Genomic DNA, 23,643 nt, shown 5'->3' with positions numbered 1-23,643 from the left:
GCCCCTTAATTTTATTTTTGAGAGAGAGAGAGACAGAGCATGAGCAGGGGAGGGGCAGAGAGAGGGAGACACAGCATCTGCACAGAGCCTAACACGGGGCTCAAACCTACTAACTGTGAGATCATGACCTGAGATGAAGTCGGATGCTTAACCTCCTGAGCCACCCAGGTGCCCCAGGGGAGAAAGAGAATCTTAAACAGGCTCCACACCCAGCACAGACCCCAACGTGGGGCTTGACCTTGAGACCACAACCCCGAGCCTAAACCAGTAGTCATGCTTAGCTGAGTGAACTACCTAGGTGCCCCAAAATTCATCTCTTTACATGTTATTTTCTTTAGGTCACTCTTACTAAAATTCCAGGTTATCCAATTACATTCCTAATCAGATTTGTATTTTTCAGATTGGTATTCAAGTTCCTTATTCTCTAGTCATTTGTTTTTATCCTTTTAAATGTAGTTATTTGCTGCAAGCCTTCCATTTCTATATAACTTCACTTCTATTTTAATGCCTTACAGATGAAATAAATGGCAGCATTTATTGATTGCTTACTCTGTTGTGTGCACTCTGCTAAATGCCTTATGTATCTTTTTACCATATCCTCATACTTGAAACGTTAGGAGGTATTCCCCATATTACAGATGGGAATGAATTGCACAAATTCACAGAGGTAGTAAATGAAATACTGTGGATTCAAATCAGGATCTTTCTAACTCCAAGGCCCATGATCTTAATATACTACAATGACTTCCAACCAAGCTCTAAAAAAATGTGGGTGACTTAGGGCTGGTGGCCAAACTAGAATATGGGTCTCCAGACCACATACTAGTAAACCAACTTCATTATGTCAGCTCATAGTTAAGTCTAAATACTTGTGCACTATAAATCTGAGCATGTTACTTTACATAGCTCCTGCCCACAAGTAGCTCGTTCGAACAAGGGACAGATGAATATAGAATGTGAGAAGTGCTATCATAACAGATGGGGGATTAATTAATTTGGCTTAGACTTAAAATGGGTTTTAGAGAGGAGCATTTTAGAGAGGGCATTCCTGACTGAGCAAACAATGTAAAGGCAAATTACAGGAGAGACCCTGCACTGTGGGTTTAAGGAGAATAATCTGGTGTGACTGAGGAGGCACATGAGAGTGAAGAAGGTGTATCTGGAAATAAGGCTGGGTCCAAGTTATGAAAGCTAGCAGTCACTGATTCTCAGGAGGGACTTTTTTTTTAATTCCAATTAATTAAATGGGGACATTTAAGTTATTTATAAGTTCTGATTTATTAGATGTTAAGTACTGATAAAAAAAAATTTAGAGAAACATTGTTTAGTAGATCAAAAAGGTTAAGCATTAAAGTTTATAAAAAGCCAAACTCAATTGGTAATGATAAACTGGCAGCCCATCCTTCCCCATGATGAGAAACAGAAAATAACATGGAAAATAGAGAATATCCATATCAGATTTAGGGTCAGAGAGACTTCTTCATATAGTTTAAACACTAAGCTGTTGTGATCTATTGGCTTAATGGTTAAACTAGGTTTATAAAAGAAGAACTGACAATACACGCTAAATTGCCCTGAGAAAGACAAAACCTCAGGAAATTACAGAGTGGTAGTTATCTAAATGTTCATGTCAGTAACAACATAAAATCATATACCTTTGTAAATTTTAGTTTCTCTTAATAAAAACATGGTTCCAGTACTGCAAAATGAAATGCTTATCGGTCACATGAAGGCATTTCAGTACTCCTGCGACCTTAACAAGAACATGAAATGTTTCCTAATCACTTTACTTTCAAACAAAGGACCACATACAGGTTAAATTTTCTCCTGTCTTCTTCCTTTGATGGAAGAAGGATTAACCCTTTTTCCAGTCAAAGTTCATTAAAAATTCTTTATTTAGTATATTCTCTCACCCAGAGAATAAGCTTTATAAACACAGTTATTTTAAAATATTATATAGTTTTTTGATTGGTAATTTGATTAGAATTATAAATACAAAAAGGGAAAAGGATTACCAGAAATAAGACATTATTTCTAACAAAGTTTCGGGAAAATCTTGATTATTAAAACCCTTTGTATCTTACAAGTTTTGCATATATGGTTTTAGCTCTTCAAAGCTCTCTACCAATAAGGCACCTGCAATAGTAAAAAATTTGCTACTGCAGCCTTGGGGACACATCTCTTAGTGTTGTATTGGTGCTTCTCTGACAGTACACTTTTAAACAAGACAGTCACATATTTATGTACATTCTAAATTCCAAGTATAAACACTGCAATTGATGGACTGAAATGAAATCATAAATCCTTAGATTAACCATAGTAGCCTCTCACAAATTATTTGAATTTCACAAAAATACAAAATGTTAACACAGGTGGAATGGCAGTCAACTTTATGAAAGCTTATACACTGAAACTAAACATGAAATTTCAAGCTGTGATATGGAGTGATTCTGTTACCGGGCAGCATCCCTTCACTGTATAAATAGCAACTAGCTACTGGTTTCTTAAAGGCAGACTAATGATGGTTTTGATGATCGACATTGTCTCTGCCCTATCCATGACTCAAAATGGAAGGCTCTTATTGTCTCTTGATTTCTTTTAGCTTACTTAAGACGAGTCCTGGAAAGGAAAAAGATCATTGAGCAAAATATAATCTGGAGTATCATCTCCTTACTGCAGATAATCCTTGACAACCACAGGAGCCTCTGATTCAGCCAGATTGCAACAGATTCCAAGTCAGTGTCCTATATGGTTCCCATGCTCCTGGAGAACATCATGCAAACTTCTTCTTAGTGGCCGTGAACCTCTCCATGTACTAAAAATCATGAAAGAAGAATATGTGGTATCTTGGCATAAGCGAAAATCAGCCTTTTTTTAATTAGGATTTTTAAAATTTTTTATTTATTTTGAGAAAGCGTGTGTGAGAGAGAAAGCAGGGGGAGTGGCAGAGACAGACAGAGGGAGAGAGAATCCCAAGCAGGCTCCACACTTAGTGTGGAGCCCAATGTGGGGCTTGATCCTGTGACAGGGAGATCACAACCTGAGCTGAAATCAAGAGTCAGACTCAATCAAATGACCCACCCAGCCACCCTTAATTAGGATTTTATATGATGATTTTCACTTAGGTTTTTATTGGATATGTTCTTTTTCATTCCCTGCAAAATCAACCTATTGTAAATGCAAATATAAAACACATAGTTTGGGTTGTTTTTTTTCACATATATTTTAACAGGGACACTCATCAAAAAACAAAGATGCTTTACAATAAGCTGTCTGGAGGAAAAATGGTCTTGGCACAATACCATTTGCTTCTTAGAATCCACCTCCAAATTGGGGGACAAATCCTGTTGATGTAAACAGGATTATGCATATATCCTGTAGGTATACATTCATGGGGGTTACTTCACTGTCCTCATCTCTGGGACAGAGATGAAGTACACTAATACATACCTTATCATAGCCTTCCAGTTCTCGAAGTTTCTTTATTTCAAAAAGGTTGCCTTCCACAGCAAGCAGACAGATCTGGGAGTCACTGAGGATGCTCTGTGGAAGCATGCTGAGCTCAAGACAGTTCTCTTCCAGGCGAAGAACTTTAAGACGAGGACAGCAAGATATCTTTACTGAGATCTGAGATATCTATTGAACAACAACAAAAAAGAGTCATAGGAAAAAGCAAAAGCACTACTATGATGGTTATTATTTTTTTTTTTTTTACTAAATTAAAACAAAAACGTGACCATTTGTCCTAGTTCTTTCTTTCACCGCCTCCATTTTCTCACTACCTACTCACTCCCAAAGCCTGTGTTATCCAGCTTCTGTTACTCCTCCTCCACTTTTTTGGAAAAAAGATGCTTTTTGAAGGTCACCAGTGGCTTTTTAGAAACAAAATGTTCTAATAAAAGCACTGTTCATTATAGGAAATTTGAGGATCACATAAATTTAAAGAAAAAAGTTATCCAATCTGCCATCATAAACATTTTGGTGCATTTACTGCCAATGTTTTATTTGTACATAGATGCTGACCACTATACTACCAAAGCCAAGGTTTCACTGTACTCATTCCCCGTTGGATTCGCTACCACTTCTTTGAAACTCCCTCTTGTACCTAAGAACTAGGTTTTTCTTTTGAATTATTCCTGGTTTTTGGCTGCCCCCGCCTTGTTCCTATGGACATTTTTCAAGCAGTAGTCTCTAATATTTAATATTTGATCTTTTTCAAGTTCATCCTTAAGGATCTCTTCACATCCTTAAAGTTCATCACTTCTGTCAAGACCTGAAAGTCTGTATCTACGTTCATATCTGCTCACGTCTAGTCTACTCCTATGTGTCCAGTTTTTAAAATTTTTACGTTTTGGGGCGCCTGGGTGGCGCAGTCGGTTAAGCGTCCGACTTCAGCCAGGTCACGATCTCGCGGTCCGTGAGTTCGAGCCCCGCGTCAGGCGCTGGGCTGATGGCTCAGAGCCTGGAGCCTGTTTCTGATTCTGTGTCTCCCTCTCTCTCTGCCCCTTGCCCGTTCATGCTCTGTCTCTCTCTGTCCCAAAAATAAATAAACGTTGAAAAAAAAAATTTTTTTTTAAAAAAAAATAAAATTTTTACGTTTTTTAGGGGCGCCTGGGTGGCTCAGTCGGTTGAGCGTCCGACTTCGGCTCAGGTCACGATCTCACGATCTCGCGGTCCGTGGGTTTGAGCCCCACGTCAGGCTCTGGACTGATGGCTCAGAGCCTGGAGCCTGCTTCTGATTCTGTGTCTCCCTCTCTCTCTGCTCCTCCCCCGTTCATGCTCTGTCTCTCTCTCTCTGTCTCAAAAAATAAACGTTAAAAAAAATTTTAAAAAAAATTTTACGTTTTTTACTTTTGAGAGAGAGACAGAGTGTGAGTGGGGGAGGGGCAGCGAGAGAGGGAGTCAAAGAATCTGAAGCAGGCTCCAGGCTCTGAGCAATCAGCACAGAGCCCCATGTGGGGTTCAAACTCATGAATCATGAGATTCAGACTGAGCTGAAATCGGTCACTTAACTGACTGAGCCCCCAGGTGCCCATGTGTCCAATTTTTAGTAAAACATTTCTATTTGCATGAGTCACCATCGTAATCAACTCAGCATGTCCATTCTGCGTAGCTCTAATCTTCTTTTAGGCACTCAAGCAACTGTCTCTGATTCATTCATCTCTTTTGCCCTTTAAATGCTCCAAGTCACCAAATTATATTTACTCTGCCTGGTATCATTTCAGACCATCACATGGGAACTTGGTAGAAATGTAAACTCTAAGACCCAACCCCTGACCTACGGAATCAGAAACACTGAGGGTAGGGACCCAGTGATCTCTTCACAAGCTCTTCTGGTTAATCTGGTGCACACTAAAATCAGAACCAGTGATTACAGGGCATCAGCCTGGGTGAATGGAATGAGTGTGCAACCAGTACTTGTCGCTGAACCATGTTTTTCCAAAAGTTTTTTCAAATATAATTTTTCTCCAAAAATCTCAAGAACGTACAAGAGTAAAGGAAAAGGTGAGGCCAATCTCCACAGAGACAGACTGAATCTCATCATAATGTAAGATTACTACAATCTAGAACAGTTTTGTACAATAAGCTTTGCAATGATTGAAATGTTCTATATGCAGCCAATAAGGTAGCCACATACAGCTTTTGAGCACTTGAAATATGCTAGTGGCATCAGATGAAATTAATTTTAAAATCTAAATGAATTTTAATAGCAGCGTGTGACTGCTGGATTGGACTGTGCAAATCTAGAAGTGTAGGCACCAAAAAAAAAAAAAAAAACCACTAAAGGCCACCTAGTCTATGTTTAATGTTTCACTAAGACTTATGTCTAGACCAAAGATTATTTCTCCAGTCAGATGCATACTAACCAAAAAGCTTCCAAAGTAATGGAAATAAAATTCAAATACTACAATTAAAGCTGTACAATTAAACAAGGAAATGGGCTATTACCAGAAAGCCTGTTAGGGGTGATTTTTCAGTGAAAGCAGGACACACTTGACAAAGATGTCAAAAAAGAGACAAAGAATTATCTCTGTTGTCCAACTCCAAGAACTTATGAATTAAAGCCTTTTTTCTATTCTACCTGACATAGCTCCTTGCTAGATGATGAGAGGCATATTTGGAGAGGATCTGAAGAATTCAAGATTTATGAGACATTAGTTTAACTTTTGAAATTATCTCACCCCATTACCTGTCCCACTCTTTTAAAAAACACCTACACAACACACCCAGTGTCTCAACTAATTCCATGGCCCTTTGGCCTTTAAAATTAGTACAGACTATAGATGGTACCTCTCATCTAGCCTCATACCCAGCTCTACAATTACAGTTTAGAGAACAACAGATTATACAGGAGACTATAACCCACATGCTGTAGGAAAAAACTCTTAAGCTCTAGACCTGGTTCTGGTTGAGATTGAGTTCGATGACCTGCAGCTCCCCCACTGTGTCAGGTATGCTCCGAATCTGGTTCTTGGAAAGATCCACCACATCCAAGTGCCTTAGGCTACACAGTTGTGGTGGTAGGGCTCGCAGCTGGTTCCCAGAGAGGCTCAGGGTCTTGAGGGCTGACAGTTGCCCAAAGGTAGATGGTAGCTCTCTCAAGTGATTGTTGTTTAGGCTTAGCATCTCTAGTTTTTTCAGATTGCATAACTCATCAGGAAGAACAGCTGGCAATGAAAAGAAATTAAAAACCTGAATCTGACACAGCTGAAAAACACCTTTGATGAAATTTATAAAAACTATATGACCACCTGATATACCTCTTGTTAACACATATAGAACTCCTACATGTTGTGCCATTTTTAAGTATTGCATTTTTTCCAACGCAGTCTTCAGAAAGTGAGGGCGCCATCAAAATGCAGGAAAGCATTTATGCATATATTGGGCTCATTGTAAAGGGACCTCTGCAAAATCCGACGGCAATTTTATGGGATTTGTAAGGCCCTCCCCTTCCCATTCCATCCCCCTTTCTAAATTAGCAGCAAAATTAACTCTGTTTACATTACATCCTAAAGACGATCTTCCCTTTGAAGTCCAAATTAAGCCAGTACCAATCGTTATACCACCAGAGGAGGCTTGTAGGTGTAATTACAAGAGATAGCTTTAAGGACTCTGACTTTCTCCTGCGTCTTGAGCTCTCAGAACGGTTTCATAACAACAACAAAAATCAGCTTGTAAGAGAAAACCACCCTTCTTAACAGCTGATCACTAGCAAAAGCTTCCCAGGCGCCAAAGCCATACTCAGTTTGTTGTTGTTCAAGGAGAGGCTCTTCAGCAGAGTGAACTTCCCTATAATCATAGGCGGTAGGCTCTCGATCTTGTTGTTGGACAAGTCGATGGTCCTTAGATTGCTGGTCAGCTTCTGCAACTCTGAGGGGAACTGGAGAAAGGGGTTCACAGCGCGGAGAATCCCTCACCGAGTAACTTCACCGCCCCCGCCGTCCCTCTCCCTTTAAATTCCCTGGTCGGTCCCCTCCCAGTCTCACCTCGGTCAGCCCACGGTCCTTAAGCTGAAAGACACCAGTTTTCTGCGCGGTTTCCACATGAGCGCGGAGGGCACTGTTTCCCATCCTAGGGCCGCGGCTCAGGTCCCTGCAGGAAGGAAGCGCAGCTGTCACCGCTCAGTTCAGACACCCAGCCACCCTATTCGCCTCTGGGCTGGGTCTCGTTCCCAAGCTGTCACCTCCTGCCGACTCCTAGATCTTGGGGGCCAACTAAAAGTGGCAAGGAAGAAAAGGGAGAACAGAGAACCCGACCACCAGGTCCAGCAGCTTTCACAGCTATTCCGAGGTGGGACGCCGCTGGAGCCTACGAATGATCGGAGAGCGCCGGACTCGCCTCCTACGCCGCAGCTCACAGTCGGCTCAGCAAAGGAAGACCCGCGGCCCGCGCTCTCCCGGGATGCGCTCCCCGGGCTTCCGCCCGGGAAGAAACGCCCTGTGACGTCATCGAGCTGCGCGGCGCGTTCGCAGTGCGTTCCACTCACTCTCCGCGCCAATCCGGGGGGTGGCTTGCAGCCATGGCTGCTGCGAACCCGTGGGACCGCGCGGCCGAGCCAAATGCTGCGGGGCTACTGCTGGACCGTTTCGTAGCTTCGGGGCTGGTCACTCAGGTGCGTGGGCGGCGATGGCGTCATTAAGGGGGTGCCGACGGTGGCAACAGAAGATGGCTGTGAGGTGGTGGTGGTGCTGGGCTGCCGAAGTGTGTGTGAGAGTGCTGGCTAGGGGCCGTACTGTAGTAGATGCCGTTGGAACCCCTTCCAGGCAACAGTGGTGACCGTTCTGCAGTGGTGGTGCGAAAGCGGGGCTCCAAGAAGATGATATTTCAAGTGTCTGCGGGCGAGTTATCCTCGGTCAGTTCGTGAGACAAAGTAAAGACCAGTCTTCCCCGCTTTTTCTCACCATTGCTACCTCCTCTACATTGTAACGGGTGCCAGGCTTGGGGAATAGGGATAATTAGTTACACCACAAACGTTCCCAAACTACGCTTGTCGGTGTGAGGTATTGAAGCATATTTTCGCAGGGAGGCGCTGGGTACAGAAAAGCTTCAGGGGAAGCACGCATCTTTTTTTTTTTTTTTTTAATAAAGTTTTGGGGTCTTTTTCAGGTTTTTTTTTTTTTCAGTTAGCATATATTTCAATTAGTTAGCATGTAGTGCAACGATGATTTCAGGAGTAGATTCCTTAGTGCCCCTGACCCATTTAGCACATCCCGCCTCCCACACCCCCTCGAGTAACCCTCTGTTTGTTCTCCATATTTATGTCTCTTATGTTTTGTCCCCCTCCCTGTTTTTATATTATTTTGGATGAAGCATGCATCTTTAAAGGCAGTACGTACACACATGCTTACATACATACGTACATACATACGAAAAAGACCCGAAAAAACCTTGGAATGTGAATGGAGGAGAGGAGTAATTGTGAGAGAAGAGGCAGATTAGCCCCAGGGGTGGTAGTTTAGGTTCGGCAAGAACAGTTTATATGCCAAAGGGAAGGAGCCAATAGAGGGAGAAATTAATGATGTGAGGGAATAATGGAATACAAGTGGCAGAAGTTGACAAGGAAATGGGGAAAGTGAGATTGAGGGAAAGAAATTTTGAGATAACGAGCAAGTTGAGGATTTTGGCTAAAAAGGAAACGGAAAAGTAGAAAGGTAAAATCATCCGCAGAGATTAGCTATATGAACATGATGTAAGATTTATGGAAAATACACAACTTTGTATACTTAGAAGAATCATTAGAGAATTCTATCATGCCCTATTTTTTTTTCAATTTTTTAAAAGTTTATTTGAGAACACACACCAGGTTTTATGCCAGTAGAAGAGAGGGGAGTCACACAGGGTGGGGGAGATTATGGGTCCAAGGCAGACAGTTTATTTATTTATTTTGAGAGAGACAAAGCGCTAGAACGGGAGGGACAGAGAGAGAATCCCAAGCAGGCTCCGCGCTGACGGTGCATAGCACTTGTGGGGCTTGAACTTAGGAAACCCCGGGAATCATAACATGAGCCAACACCGAGAGTTGGATGCTCAACTGACTGAGGCATCCAGGCACCTCTACCATATACTATTTTTAAGTTGAAGAAACTAAGGCCTGAGAAGACCAAGAAATTTATCCAAGGTCACTCACCTAGTGAGATAGATCACAGAGCTGCCTTTTCTGACACATTGTATCATCTCTAAGATGAACTGTGATAGATGATACTATGAAACTATCTTGAAAGAGTTTAAACTTCTGTTGAAGTCTAATAGATTACTTGAGGCTCTAGTAACCAGACCTTATGAATTTGGGGGGAGGAAAGGCGTACAAATGAATGCATTGGAAAATAGGCAAAACCTAACTACAGCACTCCCCAGTTCTCACCTTCCTCTCTTCTCTCCTGGGTTTTCTTCCTACCGGATTGCCTAATAGTCTCACTTGTATTGTTTAGTTCCGTAACAAAGTAATTTGTTAAACTCATACTGTAAGACATTTGGGAATTATCCCTCTAGAGTGTATTGGTAGAAGAAATAAACATCTGAGAGAATTTTAGGCGTTGATAAGTAAGCTGTTTGTTGGGGTGGAAGTTGTTCTGGAGAGGATCTTCCTAGTGTCCTTCAAGTAGCACTAATTAGTTACCTGTTTTGCTTACAGGTAAGATTTGCCAACCATAGCTCTTTAAGACCATCTTACAATCATATGTGTTATAGGATCTCTTTAGTCTATCCCTTAAGTGCATATCATCCCATGTGCATTAAAAATGAAGAGTAATGCGGGGCGCCTGGGTGGCCCAGTTGGGTTAAGTGTCCAACTTTGGCTCAGGTCATGATCTCTCGGTTCCTGAGTTCGAGCCCTGCATCAGGCTCTGTGCTGACGCCTCAGAGCCTGGAGCCTTCTTCAGATTCTGTGTCTCCCTCTCTCTCTGCCCCTCCCCTGCTCACACTCTGTCTCTCCCTCTCTCTCAAAAATAAACACTAAAAATTTTTTAAGAGTAATGCTTAAAATTGCTATATGATACAACTCTTCCAGAAAACATAGTTTGTTTGCGCTTTGTTCTGTTTTGATCTATCCATTGGGGAATGATTTAGTGAAAGAAAGGTATGGTTAAGTGTAAGATAAATGGGGTATTTGCTCTGATATATGCCCTAGGATGGCTTCAGTGGCCTTATGTCCCACACGTTTTTCTGGCAAGCTTTAGTGAGTCATGGCAGCTCTATTGAATACACACACACACACACACACACACACAGGTATATAGATAGAACTGTATATCTGTTATTTTCTCAGTGTTACCCTCTGTAGCCCCTCCCCCATTATAAGGGCTCTGCTCTTAACTCTCTGCTATTCTGCCTCCCTTTTAATGTCCCTCAGCTAGAATTCAGTATCAAGTAGAAAGGACAGAAAAAAAAGAAGAAAGTATGCCCACAGACACAAGTTTATACATATATATGTGTGTATATATATATATATATATATATTATGTGCACAATGTTACTGGGATTCTTTTTCTTTTTTTCTTTCTTGTGGTGGGGGGGTGGGCAGGGAGAGAGAGAGAGAGGGAGGGAGAGGGAGGGAGGGAGGGAAAGGTAGAGGGAGAGAGGGAATGAATCTTAAGCAAGTTCCACGCTCAGCTCAGCTGGACACAGGGCTCAATCTCACAACCCTGGGATCATGACCTGAGCCAAAACCAAGAAGCAGACACTCAACCCACTGAGCCATCCAGGTGCCCCAGGATTTTTATATTGCACATAAAAGTCTTGGACTTCAGCTTCTTGTGCCTAGCAACAGAATGAACAGAAATACCCTAAACAGACTCCCGTTTTCAGGATCCTTTCATTTCCATTGTCCCTTTACCCTACTGGCATATAAAGTGTATAATATTTAATGGCAGTCATTAACAGTAAAGACTTTTCTGTATTCCCCAATCTTTGCCTTTTTTTCTTTTTTTAAAGATACAGGGTGGGGGCACCTGGGTGGCTCAGTCGGTTAAGTGTCCGACTTCGGCTCAGGTCATGATCTCGTGGTTCACGAGTACGAGCCCCGCGTCAGGCTCAGTGCTGACAGCTCAGAGCCTGGAGCCTGCTTCCGATTCTGTGTCTCCCTCTCTCTCTGACCCTCCCCCCATTCATGCTCTGTCTCTCTCTGTCTCAAAATTAAATAAACGTTAAAAAAAAAAAATAAAGATATAGGGCTAAGTCAGAATCCTCAAATAGTTAGAATTTCTATTTGTAGAAATAGAAACAGAATTTCTATTTCTAGGAAATTTGGCTACTCTTTCTTTCCTCTCTCCTTTTGGCTCTCCCTCAAACATTTTTATTTTTCCACTGGTTTCTCTTGCATGTTTTTGGCTAAGCTCCATTACCCTGCTGTTGAACCCAACAGTTTACTAGATTGCCATGTGTGTGGTTAAGATTAGTGTATACACAGGGAGGGATGGAGAGATAAGAGAACGAGTAAGTTACAATGAGAAATGGGAGATGTTTTACTTTTATTTACCTTCCACTTACATAATGGAAATGCAGTGGATTAGATTTGTCCTCATTTCAGCCATGATATACATAGATGAAGCTAAACTATACTGCTTTACTCCCTCAATCCTCAGTTTTGCCATCAGTAAAATATCTTGTGTTATCTTCCTCACCGAATGGCATATCTATCTGTCCAGTCACTGGAGCCAGGATCCTTGGAGTTAGCATTGACTTGACTTCATCCCTGGTACCCCATATCATCTAGGATTTATGAATTTCATCTCTCCAGGGACTCACATCTATGCCTTCCTTTCCCATTTTTTTTTTTTAAGTGTATTTATTTATTTTGAGAGAGAGCGTGAGCTTGAGTCGAGGAGGGGTAGAGAGAGGGGGAGAGAAAGAATCTCCGTGCTAACAACTGGGAGCCTAGTGTGGGACTCAAGCTTACAAACTGTGAGATCATGCATGACCAGAGCCGAAATCAAGAGTCGGCCGCTTATCCCACTGAGCCACCCAGGCACTCTCTTCCTTTCCTTTTTAACTGCTACTGACCTATTCCACATTCTCATCTTCTCACCTAGAATGCTGTAGTAGCCCCTTGTCTAAATATTTAACCTCCAGTCCCATCTCTTCCCTAGTTTTCGTTTGTTTTTACTTGTTTTATTTCGTTGGCTAGTTACCAGAATTAAGCGTTTTATTGTGGTAAAATACTCATAACATAAAATTTACCATTTTAACCATCTTAAAGTGTACACTTCAGTGGCATGATGCAATCACAGTGTTGTGAAGCTTTTTTCAAAACTTTTTTTTTTATCATCCCCAATGGAAACTCCATACTCACTTAGGTAGTCATTCCCCATTCCTTCTTTCCCCCAGCCTCATCAGTTTTATATTCCATACTGTCAATATTTAAGTTTCTAAAATATGTATCCTATATGATCATGTTACATCTTCACCAGAAAACCTTCAGTTGCTCTCATTTTCTGCATTTATCAAGATCTTCCATGATGACGCAGGAAACTACGTTTCTAGATTCATCTTCCCCTTCGTCTCACGTATGTGTTAGTACAAGAATACCTTTCCCTTTTCATCCATCATGAGCTTACTAAAGGACAGAGAGCTTATTTCATCCATACTTGAATCTTCCATGGCCTAACTCAATCGATGCTTATAAAATTGGTTATCATTGGTTAGCAAATTTTTGCTATTAAAGGCCAGAGGATAAGTATCTGAGGATTTTAGATCCATATGGTTGCAACTGGGCTGTGGTAGTGTGAAAGAAGCCAGAGGTAATAAGTAAATGAATGGGTACACTTGAGTTTATCCTGGATCCTGAAATTTGAATTTCATGTAGTTTTCATGTGTCACAAAATACTGTTTTGATTTTTCTTCCCCAACATTAAAAAATATAAAAACCGTTCTTAGCTTATGGGCTGCACAAAAACAGTCACTTTAGTTCATTTAGTTCATGGGCTTTCATTTCCCAATCCTTTGCCTGTAAGATCTCTAAAGTTTTTCCTGTGCTACCATTCTCAAAAAGGAGAAGAGGATACAGAAAATTATGGATGAAGCGAAAGGATGAACAATATTCTTATTCTGAAGTAACCTGCAATTTAAGGTGGCTATATATGCAAGCAATATTTTGCATAAAATGAAAGGATGAAGGGCGGGTAAGGTTTTTAGAAAAATAATTACACCTGAACAAAACATTCCTTTGCCTAAAAGAATGAGAATGTGAAAAGACACAGGATGAATGACTTCTAGCCGATAGAGAGGTCTTTTAATGCATCAGATAAGTGATTCCATGGTGGGGAAGCCTTTAATGTTAGACTCAGGAAGGTCAGAGACTGGGTCTTGGTGATTTGTATAGAGGTGATTCTCCAACAACCTCAGCCTCCACCTTCTTACTGTTAGCAGCCTTCTCTGGTAAGCTGTCACTAATACAAACATAATGTGCATGGTACTTTAGGAAGTAGTACAAAGTGATTAAGTCTTGTTTTTCTTATTTTTTAAATATTTGGGCAAAAGATTTGTGATAGAGATGTTAAAAACAGGAAATACACATTGCTACTGTTATACTTCAGTACTTCATTTTTCAGGGGCAGTGTTGCACATGATAAATCCTCATGTTTTATTTGTGTGGACATGCTGTTTCAAGGCACACAAACTTTTTGTATGACATACTGCTGCTTTCTTTGTTCATTTATCAATAGGAGATGTTAAATATATCTAAGAAATCAGCTTCTTGCTTTGTGAACTTCTCCAGACTACAGCAGATGACAAACATTCAAGCTGAAATCTACCAGGTAAATTTTGTTGGGCTTTTTGCTTTCTGCTTCTAGTACAGGAAAAAGAAAAAATCATAATTGATTCCAGCAGTAGTTCTCTTGCACTCAGAATAGTGTCTAGCACATAGCTGGATTCGTGTTTATTTCTGTAGTCGTAGCAGTAGCAGCAATAGGGCTTAAACACCAAAGTAAAAACCTGCAGTAAATCCCCTAGGCTCTCGTAACAAATTCTGCCTCCCATTCCCTGCAGTGTTCCTAGGTTAAAGATTATCCATTTTTGCCAAAATGTAAGCCTTCAGGCTGCATTCCACATGAGCTAAGTGTTATTTTTCTTCCTAATGTAGAAAAACCTGGAAATTGAACTTTTAAGACTAGAAAAAGATGCAGCAGATGTTATTCATCCTTCCTTTTTGGGTAAGTATTTGAGGAAATGGGTAATCATTGGAATTTCAACTTTTTCTTGGATTACCTTAAATAAACACCAGGCAGTAAAATTATGATATACCATAACTTTTCCAGGTATTGCCCCAAAGCTACTAAAGTCTTCTTTTCTGTGCTCAAATAGAAGTCCTATTGGCTTGACTAGTGCATATAGCATAATAAGTGACCAAGGTAGGAACTCCTCAAATTCAGGAAAGCTTAGAGCTGTATGGGTGGCTCGGTTGGTTAAGCATCGGACTCTTGATTTTGGCTCCAGTCATGATCTCATGGTTCCTGGGATGGAGCCCTGCATCAGGCTCCACACTGATGGTACAGAGCCTGCTTGGAATTTTCGCTTTCCCTCTCTCTGCCCCTCCCCTGTGTGTGCATGTGCTCTCTCTCTCTCAAAATAAATAAAAAAACTTAAATTTTTCAGGAAATCTTGGAAGACAAAGGCCAAAGAACTTTCCAGATTAAAGGAAACAAGGGGTGCCTGGCTGGCTTAGTTAGTGGAACTTGCGACTCTTGATCTAAGGATTGTAGGTTCAAGCCCCATGTTGGGCATAGAGCCAACTTAAAAATAAAAATTTTTTTTTAATCTTTAAAAAAAAATAAAGGAGACTTGGGGCGCCTGGGTGGTTCAGTTGGTTGAGCATCCGATTTCCATTCAAGTCATGATCTCACAGCTCTTGAGTTTGAGCCCCACATCGGGCTCTGTGCTGACAGCTCGGAGCCTGGAGCCTGCTTTGGATTCTATGTCTCCCTCTCTCCCCCTAACCCACTCACATTCTGTCTCTGTCTCTCTCAAAAATAAATAAACATTTAAAAAAAAATTTTTTTAATAAAAAAAAATAAAGGAGAGTAAAGGAACATGATAGCCAAAGCACGGTGTGGTTATGGATTGAATACTTGGTTAGAAATTCTTTTGCTGGGGTGCCTGGGTGGCTCAGTTGGTTAAGTGTTTGACTCTTAATTTTGGCTCAGGTCATGATCTCACAATTCATGGGATCAAGCTCCACAACGGGCTCTGCACTGACAGTGTGGAGCCTGCTTGGGATTCTCTCTCTCCCTTTCTCTCTGCCCCTCCCCTGCTCATGTTCTCTCTCTCTCTCTCTCTCTCTCTCTCTCAATAGATAAACTTAAAAATTTTTTTTGCTCTAAGGGACATTATTGAGTTACTTGGTGATGATGTGTCAATATAGACTATATTATATATTGGTGGTATTATAAAAATGTTAAATTTTCTGAATTTGACACTTGTGATTACATAAGAGAATGCTATTTGGGGAAATACATGCTCAAGTTTTAGGGGTAAAAGTGCATGATATCTACAATTTACTCTTTTTTTTTTTTTTTTTTTTTAATCTTTATTCATTTTCGAGAGACAGAGAGTAAGTCTGGGAGGGGCAGAGAGAAAAGGAGACACAGAATCTGAGGTAGGCTCCAGGCTCCCAGCTGTCAGCACAGAGCCTGACACAGGGTTCAATCCCAGGAACTGTGAGATCATGACCTGAGCCAGTCAGGCACTTAACTGACTGAGCCACCCAGGCACCCCTATTCTTCTTTTTAAGTTTATTTATTTTGAGAGAGAGAGCAAGAGAGCAGGGGAGGGGCAGAGAGAGAGAGAGAGAGAGAGAGGGAGAGATCCCCAAGCAGGTTCCATGTCTTCAGTGCAGAGCCCGACGTGGGACTCAAACTCACTAACCGTGAGATCATGACCTGAGATGAGATCAAGAGTCCAATGCTTGACTGACTGAGCCACCCAGGCATCCCTCTACAACTTACTCTTAAATGGATCAGCAAAAATACATGTATGGGTATGTGGAGAAAGAAGAAATAAAAATGTAGCTAAATGTTAACAGTTGGTGAGTCTGGGTGAAATGTATGTGGGAGTTCAATGAAACTTTTCTGTAAGTTTAAAAATTTTTCAAAATAAAAATTTGAAAAAAGAGGCATTTGGCAGCCATTAACTGAATTCTGGGCAAAATATTGAAATAATCAGAAATAGCTTGTAAGAGAAATGTTTGTGTTTTAATATGAATGTACAATATCAGAGGCAGAGGGGTGCCTGGATGGCTCAGTCGGTTGAGCGTCTGACTCTTGATTTTGATTTAGGTCATGATCCCAGGGTTGTGGAATCAAGCCCCATGGCAAGATCCAGGCTGTCAGTGCTTGGGGTTCTCTCTTAGCTTCTCTCTATGCCCCTTCCCTACTTTCACTCTCTCTCTCTCTCAAATAAATAAAATAAATAAATAAAACTTTAAAAAGATATATTAGAGGCCAAGATGAGAAAAGAGATTTTATGTGAAGAATACGGGGCAGGCTATAAAAACTAAACTAGGAGTAGAGGCAATGCAGACAAAGAATTTAGCACTGGATTTGGTTGTCAGCAAAGTAAGAGAAAATCGTTGAAAGTAAACTGGTTTGGGCATTACAGATAGCAAAGGGGAGATATTTAGGAGGGAAATGGGTTAATTTTCAACATTGGTAGAGTCAGATCAAAGCAAAGAATTAGTAGTGATTTTTAAAACTTACTTGTCATATTGCTAACTATAATTAATGTTTCTGGTTTATGTAGCTCAGAAGTGTAATGCTCTGCAAAACATGAATAATCATTTGGAAGCGGTGCTAAAAGAAAAGAGGTCCCTGCGGCAAAGACTGTTGAAACCCATGTGCCAGGAAAACTTGCCTATTGAAGCTGTTTATCACAGGTTAAACTAAAAAGTAGAAATTAGGGGCACCTGGGTGACTGAGTTGGTTGAGCGTCAGACTCTGCTGACAGTGCGGTGCCTGCTTGGAATCCTCTCTCTCCCTCTCTCTCTGACCCTCCCCCACTTGCACTGTCTCTGTCTCTCTCAAAATAAATAAATAAACTCTTTTTTTAAAAAAGTAGAAATTAATAGTTACACATGTTTCCTGAGGGCATTTTATGTTGAGTAGTTGTTTCATAGATTAATTCATTAAACAATATATTAGTGATTGTATCTGTTAACATTAATTATTATTATTAACTTTAACCAGAAAGAAAACCTTTTGCTTTTAAACAGTTAAGCTGTGGTGAAGAGAAAGGCATTCCTTTTGCTCACTGTGTTTTAGGAATGATGATAATGACTTTAAGAAAGAAATTAGAAAAGTCACTTTCTAATTTAAAAAAGTCTGGTCTCATTTCTGCTGTTTGTAGGCTTCAAAGCCTTGTGCAAATGGTTTGTTTAAGCCTCTATTTCCCAGTCCATAGAATGGGCATGCTTTCTGTTGCTCTTCTCCCCATAAGAGTATTGCAAATATAATCATAAATAACAGTAAAGAAGCAAACATATGGGGATCTGACTGATAACTTTCTCCACCTGTGCCTTATTGGATAAGCCCAAGCAAGCCAATAGTACCTCTCTTAAGTGTCAGATTTTTGGGGCACCTGGGTGGCTCAGTCGGTTAAGCGTCCGACTTCGGCCCAGGTCATGATCTCGCGGTTCATGAGTTCAAGCCCCGCGTCAGGCTCTGTGCTGATGGCTCAGAGCCTGGAGCCTGTTTCAGATTCTGTGTCTCCCTCTCTCTCTGACACTCCCCCATTCATGCTCTGTCTCTCTCTGTCTCAAAAATAAATAAACGTTAAAAAAAAAAAAAGTGTCAGATTTTTTTATCTTGTGGAAAAGAATAAATATAAAAATTCCATTCATGAGGGTATATTCAGTATCTATTCGGTACAGTAAAATACCATTAATGTGTACATTGTATATTATATCAGAAAAAGTAAGTAATGATTTTAAAGCATTTTGCAAATGCAAAGATTCAAAGTGGTTTTACGTGTAGCTTGTTTCAGTCAAGTACATTTATCCTTATTGTCTTCACCCTTCACTGAAAATGAGTAGATTGAAATGGAATGAGATTTAATCTAGGGAAATTTCTTTACTTATATGAGAAAATGATTAACATTAAGTTTTGTCTATTAGGTTGGGTACCAGATTGGATTAGTGTTGTCTCTGTTTTTCTGTTTGGATGACAAGTTAATTTCTGCTTAAAGTGAAAGAGAGTGACATTTTTATCACTGGTATTTCCATGAATGCAGAACAGTTATTATTGGCTCACTGGGTTGCTTGTAATTCTCTTTTATTAAAAATCCTAATTAAAGGGAAAGGGGGGACACAAAATAACTAAAAAGAAAATAGTTTACTTTTTTCTCCCTCTTTCAGATACATGGTACATTTGCTGGAGTTGGCAGTGACTTTCATTGAAAGATTAGAAAACCATCTTGAAACAATTAGAAATATCCCTCATTTAGATGAAAATCTAAAGAAAATGGTGAGTATTAACAGTAGCATTTAAGTACCTCAACTACTTTATATTGCATTTGGCTCTTTAGTTCTTTTATAGTAGAAGCTCAAATGTGTGATCTTTGTTTAACTTTTTGATGGCTAATACTCTGAATGAATTATTTTTTTTAATGCTTATTTATTTTTGAGATGGGGGGAGGGGCAGAGAGCAAAGGAGACACAGAATACAAAGCAGGCTCCAGGCTCTGAGCTGTCAGCACAGAGCCCGATGCAGAGCTCAAACCCACAAACCCCGAGATCATGATCTGAGCCAAAGTCGGATGTTTAACCAACTAAGCCACCCAGACACCCTTGAATGAATTATTTTTTTTAATTAAGATGCTTTCTATCTCTCTTTTTTTTTAAGCTTTTTTAGAAGTCATTTTACAGTGTTTTATTCCAAAATTCCAATATTTAATAAATATGTGTTCTTTTTATTGTGCTAGGGGCTTTGCTATAGGTGTTAGGAGAGATAAACGGATATAACCAATCTCTGCTCCCAAATTCTCAAGATTTAGTGAGAAACCTGTAGGATATTTTCTACTTTAAAATACTACTTTTGTGCCATGAATACAGCAGAGAATTATAAAGAAGATGCTGTCTATTAAGCAAAGAAAAGGGAGGGATTGCTTGTACTTTAGGGAGATTGGGAGTAGAGTGGGGTAAGAATATTTTCGGGGCGCCTGGGTGGCGCAGTCGGTTAAGCGTCCGACTTCAGCCAGGTCACGATCTCGCGGTCCGTGAGTTCAAGCCCCGCGTCAGGCTCTGGGCTGATGGCTCGGAGCCTGGAGCCTGCTTCCGATTCTGTGTCTCCCTCTCTCTCTGCCCCTCCCCCGTTCATGCTCTGTCTCTCTCTGTCCCAAAAATAAATAAACGTTGAAAAAAAAAATTTTTTTTAAGAATATTTTAATAAAGGTTTACATAGTAGTTAGTAGTGACCAGAAGAATCAGTGAATTTTGCATCAGAAAGAATAGTATGGGCCAAAGCAGCAGTGTGAAGAAAGATAAGAAAATTAGCACTGGTAGTTTGGGGCAAGAGTGGTACTCCACTTTGGCTGATACATAAAGGTATTGAAAGGGAGATTAATTCAGGGTTAGTTTATGGAATGCTTTGAAAACCAGACTAAGAAGTTTAGACTTTACTATCTGAGTACTGGGGAACAGTCAACAGTTTAAATAGTTTTTTGTTTTGTTTTTTAGAGAAGGACACAGAGAAGTGACTTGATCAGAATTATACCTTAATAGAGAAAATATTGGATAGAATAGATGGAGTCTCACAAAGTATACGCAGACAGCATCAGCATCACCTAAAACCTTGTTAGAAATGCAGAATTGAAGGCTTCGTTCACCTTAGACCTTCAGAATCTGAATCCACGGTTTATAAGTTCCTCAGGTGTTTTCTGTGCACATTAAAGCTGTAGGTTAGAGGACTGTGCAGAGGAATCAATGACAGAGAAACTTGGAGAATAAATACAGGCATTCAGATAAAAGATTTAAAGCATAGATAAACAAAGGATTATGTAGATTTTGAGATTTGGGATGTCACATTCCTAGAATGTGTCTACTCTTTGGACAAGGGACACATCCAAGGCAATAAAGTATCTAGCCTTGGTGACTCCGGGGTGAAAAGGAGCAAGAAATCAAAAAAGCTAATGAGTTTGTTTTCTGACATGCCTTGCACAGAGAGTAAACCTTTAATCATTGTTGAACTGCAGTTAAATTGCGTTCTTAAATGTACATTGAGGTGGGGATTTTCAATAAACTGAAATATAGGACTGAATTTTAGGAAGGAGATAAGCTTTACAATATAGATTGTGGGTCATCTGCTTTGAAGTGATAATTGAAGACAAAAGAGAAATGAACTCACAAAGAAAACACGTGTGCTGTAATAGATGAGGAGAGCACAATTTTAAGAAGCCTTTGTATTAAGGGGCTAGAAAATGTCCGGTGTAAACTTTTGTTATCATAACCATTTATGATATAATACTGATGTATTGATGACAGATTTAATTTCTCCTGTTTTCCCCTTCTTTCAAATGTTACAGAGCAAGGCTTTAGCACAAATGGATATTTTGGTGACTGAGACAGAAGAACTGGCAGAGAATATACTCAAGTGGCAAGAACAACAAAAGGAAGTTTCCTCTTGTATCCCCAAAATACTAGCTGAAGAAAATTATCTTCATAAACATGATGCTATAATGCCATCTTTACCTTTTACTTCTAAAGTTCATATCCAAACTGTTAATGCCAAGTGATTGTCAATGGTTTATTTTTGCTTAATTACATGTAGTCATGCAAAGTCTGTTTCTAGCCAGTTGTATGTAATATGGGCATTCATAAGCTCTGCTGCTAGCAATACTGAAAGAGCCCTCTTTGTATTGAAAAGCACTAAGATTCCAACTTCATTAAGACCAAATTGAGTTTTCCTTTGTTTTTCATATATTTTCATTCTACTTTACAGTAAAACTCTTGAAGATCAAATACAACCATGACAATTTATTAACATGAGTGCCTTAGCTATATCTCACTCAGTGGACCCTTTTATGTCTTCTTTTTATTTTTTATTATTTTTTAAAGTTTATTTATTTTGAGAGAGAGCACAAGTAGAGGAGAGGCAGAGAGAGAGGGAGAGAGAGAATCCCAAGCAGACTCCGCACTGTCTGTGCAGAGCCCAACACGGATCATGACTCAAGCCAAAATCAAGAGTCGGACACCTGACTAAGCCACCCAGGTGTCCCTATTATATCTTTGTAAATGTTTGTTTCTGAATTAGAAGAGTCTTCTTGCTTCTGAAAGTATGTTGATTTTTCCTGTGGGAAAGTTACTAAGTGCATACAAAAGAGCAAATGTAGCAGGCTTATGAAAGGCCTGCTTATAAAGCCTGCTTAGCTGGCTTCTGGGAACTTAAGATTTCAGGAGGGTTCCTTCCATTCCCAATCTCACTAATAAGAGTTGCTCGCTATGACTGAAGTGTTTGTACAGTGTGGTTTTTGGTGGGGGTCTTATTATTTTTTTTTAATGCTTTTTCTTTTGAGAGAGAAAAGGAGCACGAGGCGGGGAGGGGCAGAGAGAGAAGGAGACACAGAATCCAAGCAAGCTCCAGGCTCTGAGCTGTCAGCACAGAGTCTGAAGCAGTACTCAAACTCAAAAATTGTGAAATCATGACCTGAGCTAAAGTTAGATGCTTAACCGACTGAGCCACCCAGGTGCCCCTGTACAATGTGGTTTGTGCTGACCACCTTTCCTTCTGGGAGTCTAGAATTTTGGTACATGCTAAGCAGAAGGTACATATGGCCAGCACATGAAAATAACCCTGGGCATTGCATTTCTAATGAGCTTCCATGAAGACAACATTTCACACATGTTCTGCCTTGGTTGCTGGGAGAATTAAGCACATCCTGTGTGACTCAACTAGCAGAGGACTCTGGAAGGTTGTACCTGATTCCCCCTGGACTTTACCCCATGCACCTTTTCCCTTTGCTGTTTTACTCTGTGTGCTTTTGTTGTAATAAATCATAGCCATGGATACAATGATATGCTGAATCCTACGAATCTTCCAAATGTATCAAACCTGAGGGGGGAGGTGTTCAAGACCCTGAGACTGTAGAAACTTCTGGTAGCCTTATGAATAGGCAAAGAAGGAAGATAGAACAAAGAATAGAAAAAGCCCTGTTATCTAAAACTTTTAGAAGTTTCCCTTACAAAATGCTCACATATTTTGCTTGAGATTATTGTACATATAAAAAAGAGAGTGGCATAATAATACTTGCTAATACTAAGCCACAGGTGGTTTCTTTTGCTTTAAAAAAAGATGTAAGCATCAGTATTTTTATGCTGTTGCATTCTCTGTATCACCAGGGTTCACTGATCCTTATATTCATCATACTCCTTAACAAGAAGACCTCAACACAGTGACTGAGCAAAGTACTTGTTCATAAGGAAGCAGGATCCTTGCCAAAAAACTGCCAGAACAACCCAGGATCATGTTTTGAAGCCTACTTTGCTACTTTTGCAAATGGGATATAGAAGAGTGGTCGTAATATCTTGAACATTAACGTTTCCTAGACACTTAAACAATGTTTTGTATTTCATCAGAAATTTGTTCAAGAGCAGCCTTGTTTTCAAAGATCTTACTATGTTTCTTCTTCATGTGATTTCCTCTGTGTGTGTGTGTGTGTGTGTGTGTGTGTGTGTGTAAACAAAAATTGATATGCCTGGTTGTTTTGTCTAGTGTGTCTTTTTCAAAATTAAAAAAAAAAATGAACCTGTAATTTCTAGCTAAAATTTTGTGGCCCTTGTCTGAATCTTGTGATAGGTTCTCTGTAGTGTCTACATTTAAAGTATAGGCATATAGGGTGCCTGGGTGGCTCAGTCGGTTAAGCATCTAACCTCAGCTCATGTCATGATCTCACAGTTCCTGAGTTCGAGTCTTGCTTTGGGTGAGCCCACTTCTCTCCCTCTCTGTCTCTGCCCCTTGTGGGATTCTCTCCTCTCTCTTTCTGCTCCTCACTCACTTGCACCCTGTCTCTCTCTCTCAAAAAAAAAAAAACAAAAACATAAAGTATAGGCCTATAGGTTATCTGATTCAAAAACTTGAGGTAAGAGTGAGGTCTACTTTATTTATTTACTAACGTTTATTTATTTTTGAGACAGAGACAGAGCATGAACGGGGGAGGGGCAGA

At 40.2% G+C, this 23,643-nt stretch overlaps 2 protein-coding genes across 7 annotated transcripts; one reads left to right on the top strand and one right to left on the bottom strand.

The window, feature by feature from the left end:
- Positions 1-1,259: 1,259 nt before the first annotated feature.
- On the bottom strand, positions 1,260-7,941 carry LRRC57 (leucine rich repeat containing 57). 4 transcript variants are annotated; one of them, XM_047863375.1, is made up of 6 exons: positions 7,758-7,941; positions 7,488-7,593; positions 7,243-7,381; positions 6,400-6,668; positions 3,451-3,636; positions 1,260-2,815 (listed from the first exon to the last, which is right to left on the bottom strand). In XM_047863375.1, exons 2-6 carry the CDS (start codon positions 7,569-7,571, stop codon positions 2,774-2,776), a joined length of 720 nt encoding a protein of 239 aa, XP_047719331.1. In that variant the 5' UTR covers positions 7,572-7,593; positions 7,758-7,941; the 3' UTR covers positions 1,260-2,773. The 4 variants fall into 4 exon arrangements, with proteins under 4 accessions (XP_047719331.1, XP_047719329.1, XP_047719330.1 ...); XM_047863373.1 differs by having other exon boundaries at positions 7,840-7,941; XM_047863374.1 differs by having other exon boundaries at positions 7,814-7,909.
- Positions 7,941-23,151, top strand: HAUS2 (HAUS augmin like complex subunit 2). Of its 3 annotated transcripts, XM_047863377.1 has the most exons (7): positions 8,039-8,113; positions 8,265-8,353; positions 14,160-14,252; positions 14,579-14,648; positions 17,233-17,365; positions 18,842-18,950; positions 21,007-23,151. In XM_047863377.1, exons 2-7 carry the CDS (start codon positions 8,318-8,320, stop codon positions 21,214-21,216), a joined length of 651 nt encoding a protein of 216 aa, XP_047719333.1. In that variant the 5' UTR covers positions 8,039-8,113; positions 8,265-8,317; the 3' UTR covers positions 21,217-23,151. The 3 variants fall into 3 exon arrangements, with proteins under 3 accessions (XP_047719332.1, XP_047719333.1, XP_047719334.1); XM_047863376.1 differs by lacking the exon at positions 8,265-8,353 and having other exon boundaries at positions 7,941-8,113; XM_047863378.1 differs by lacking the exons at positions 8,039-8,113; positions 8,265-8,353; positions 17,233-17,365 and having other exon boundaries at positions 14,190-14,252.
- The last annotated feature ends 492 nt before the right edge of the window (positions 23,152-23,643 follow it).

The sequence above is a fragment of the Prionailurus viverrinus genome, chromosome B3 (genome assembly GCF_022837055.1).
Source record: "Prionailurus viverrinus isolate Anna chromosome B3, UM_Priviv_1.0, whole genome shotgun sequence".
NCBI classification, from domain to species: Eukaryota; Metazoa; Chordata; class Mammalia; order Carnivora; family Felidae; genus Prionailurus; species Prionailurus viverrinus.
This window is presented reverse-complemented; position numbering and strand designations above follow the sequence as displayed.

Excerpts from the sequence above, each read along its gene's own strand:
- LRRC57 (XM_047863375.1), bottom strand. The coding sequence starts at position 7,571 with ATGGGAAACAGTGCCCTCCGCGCTCATGTGGAAACCGCGCAGAAAACT. Across the intron at positions 6,669-7,242 it reads CTTGAACAACAACAAACTGA|CTGTTCTTCCTGATGAGTTA; the intron begins GTATGGCTTTGG and ends TTTCATTGCCAG. Across the intron at positions 2,816-3,450 it reads AACTGGAAGGCTATGATAAG|TACATGGAGAGGTTCACGGC; the intron begins GTATGTATTAGT and ends CATGATTTTTAG.
- HAUS2 (XM_047863376.1), top strand. The coding sequence starts at position 8,021 with ATGGCTGCTGCGAACCCGTGGGACCGCGCGGCCGAGCCAAATGCTGCG. Across the intron at positions 8,114-14,159 it reads CTTCGGGGCTGGTCACTCAG|GAGATGTTAAATATATCTAA; the intron begins GTGCGTGGGCGG and ends ATTTATCAATAG. Across the intron at positions 17,366-18,841 it reads ATTGAAGCTGTTTATCACAG|ATACATGGTACATTTGCTGG; the intron begins GTTAAACTAAAA and ends TCCCTCTTTCAG.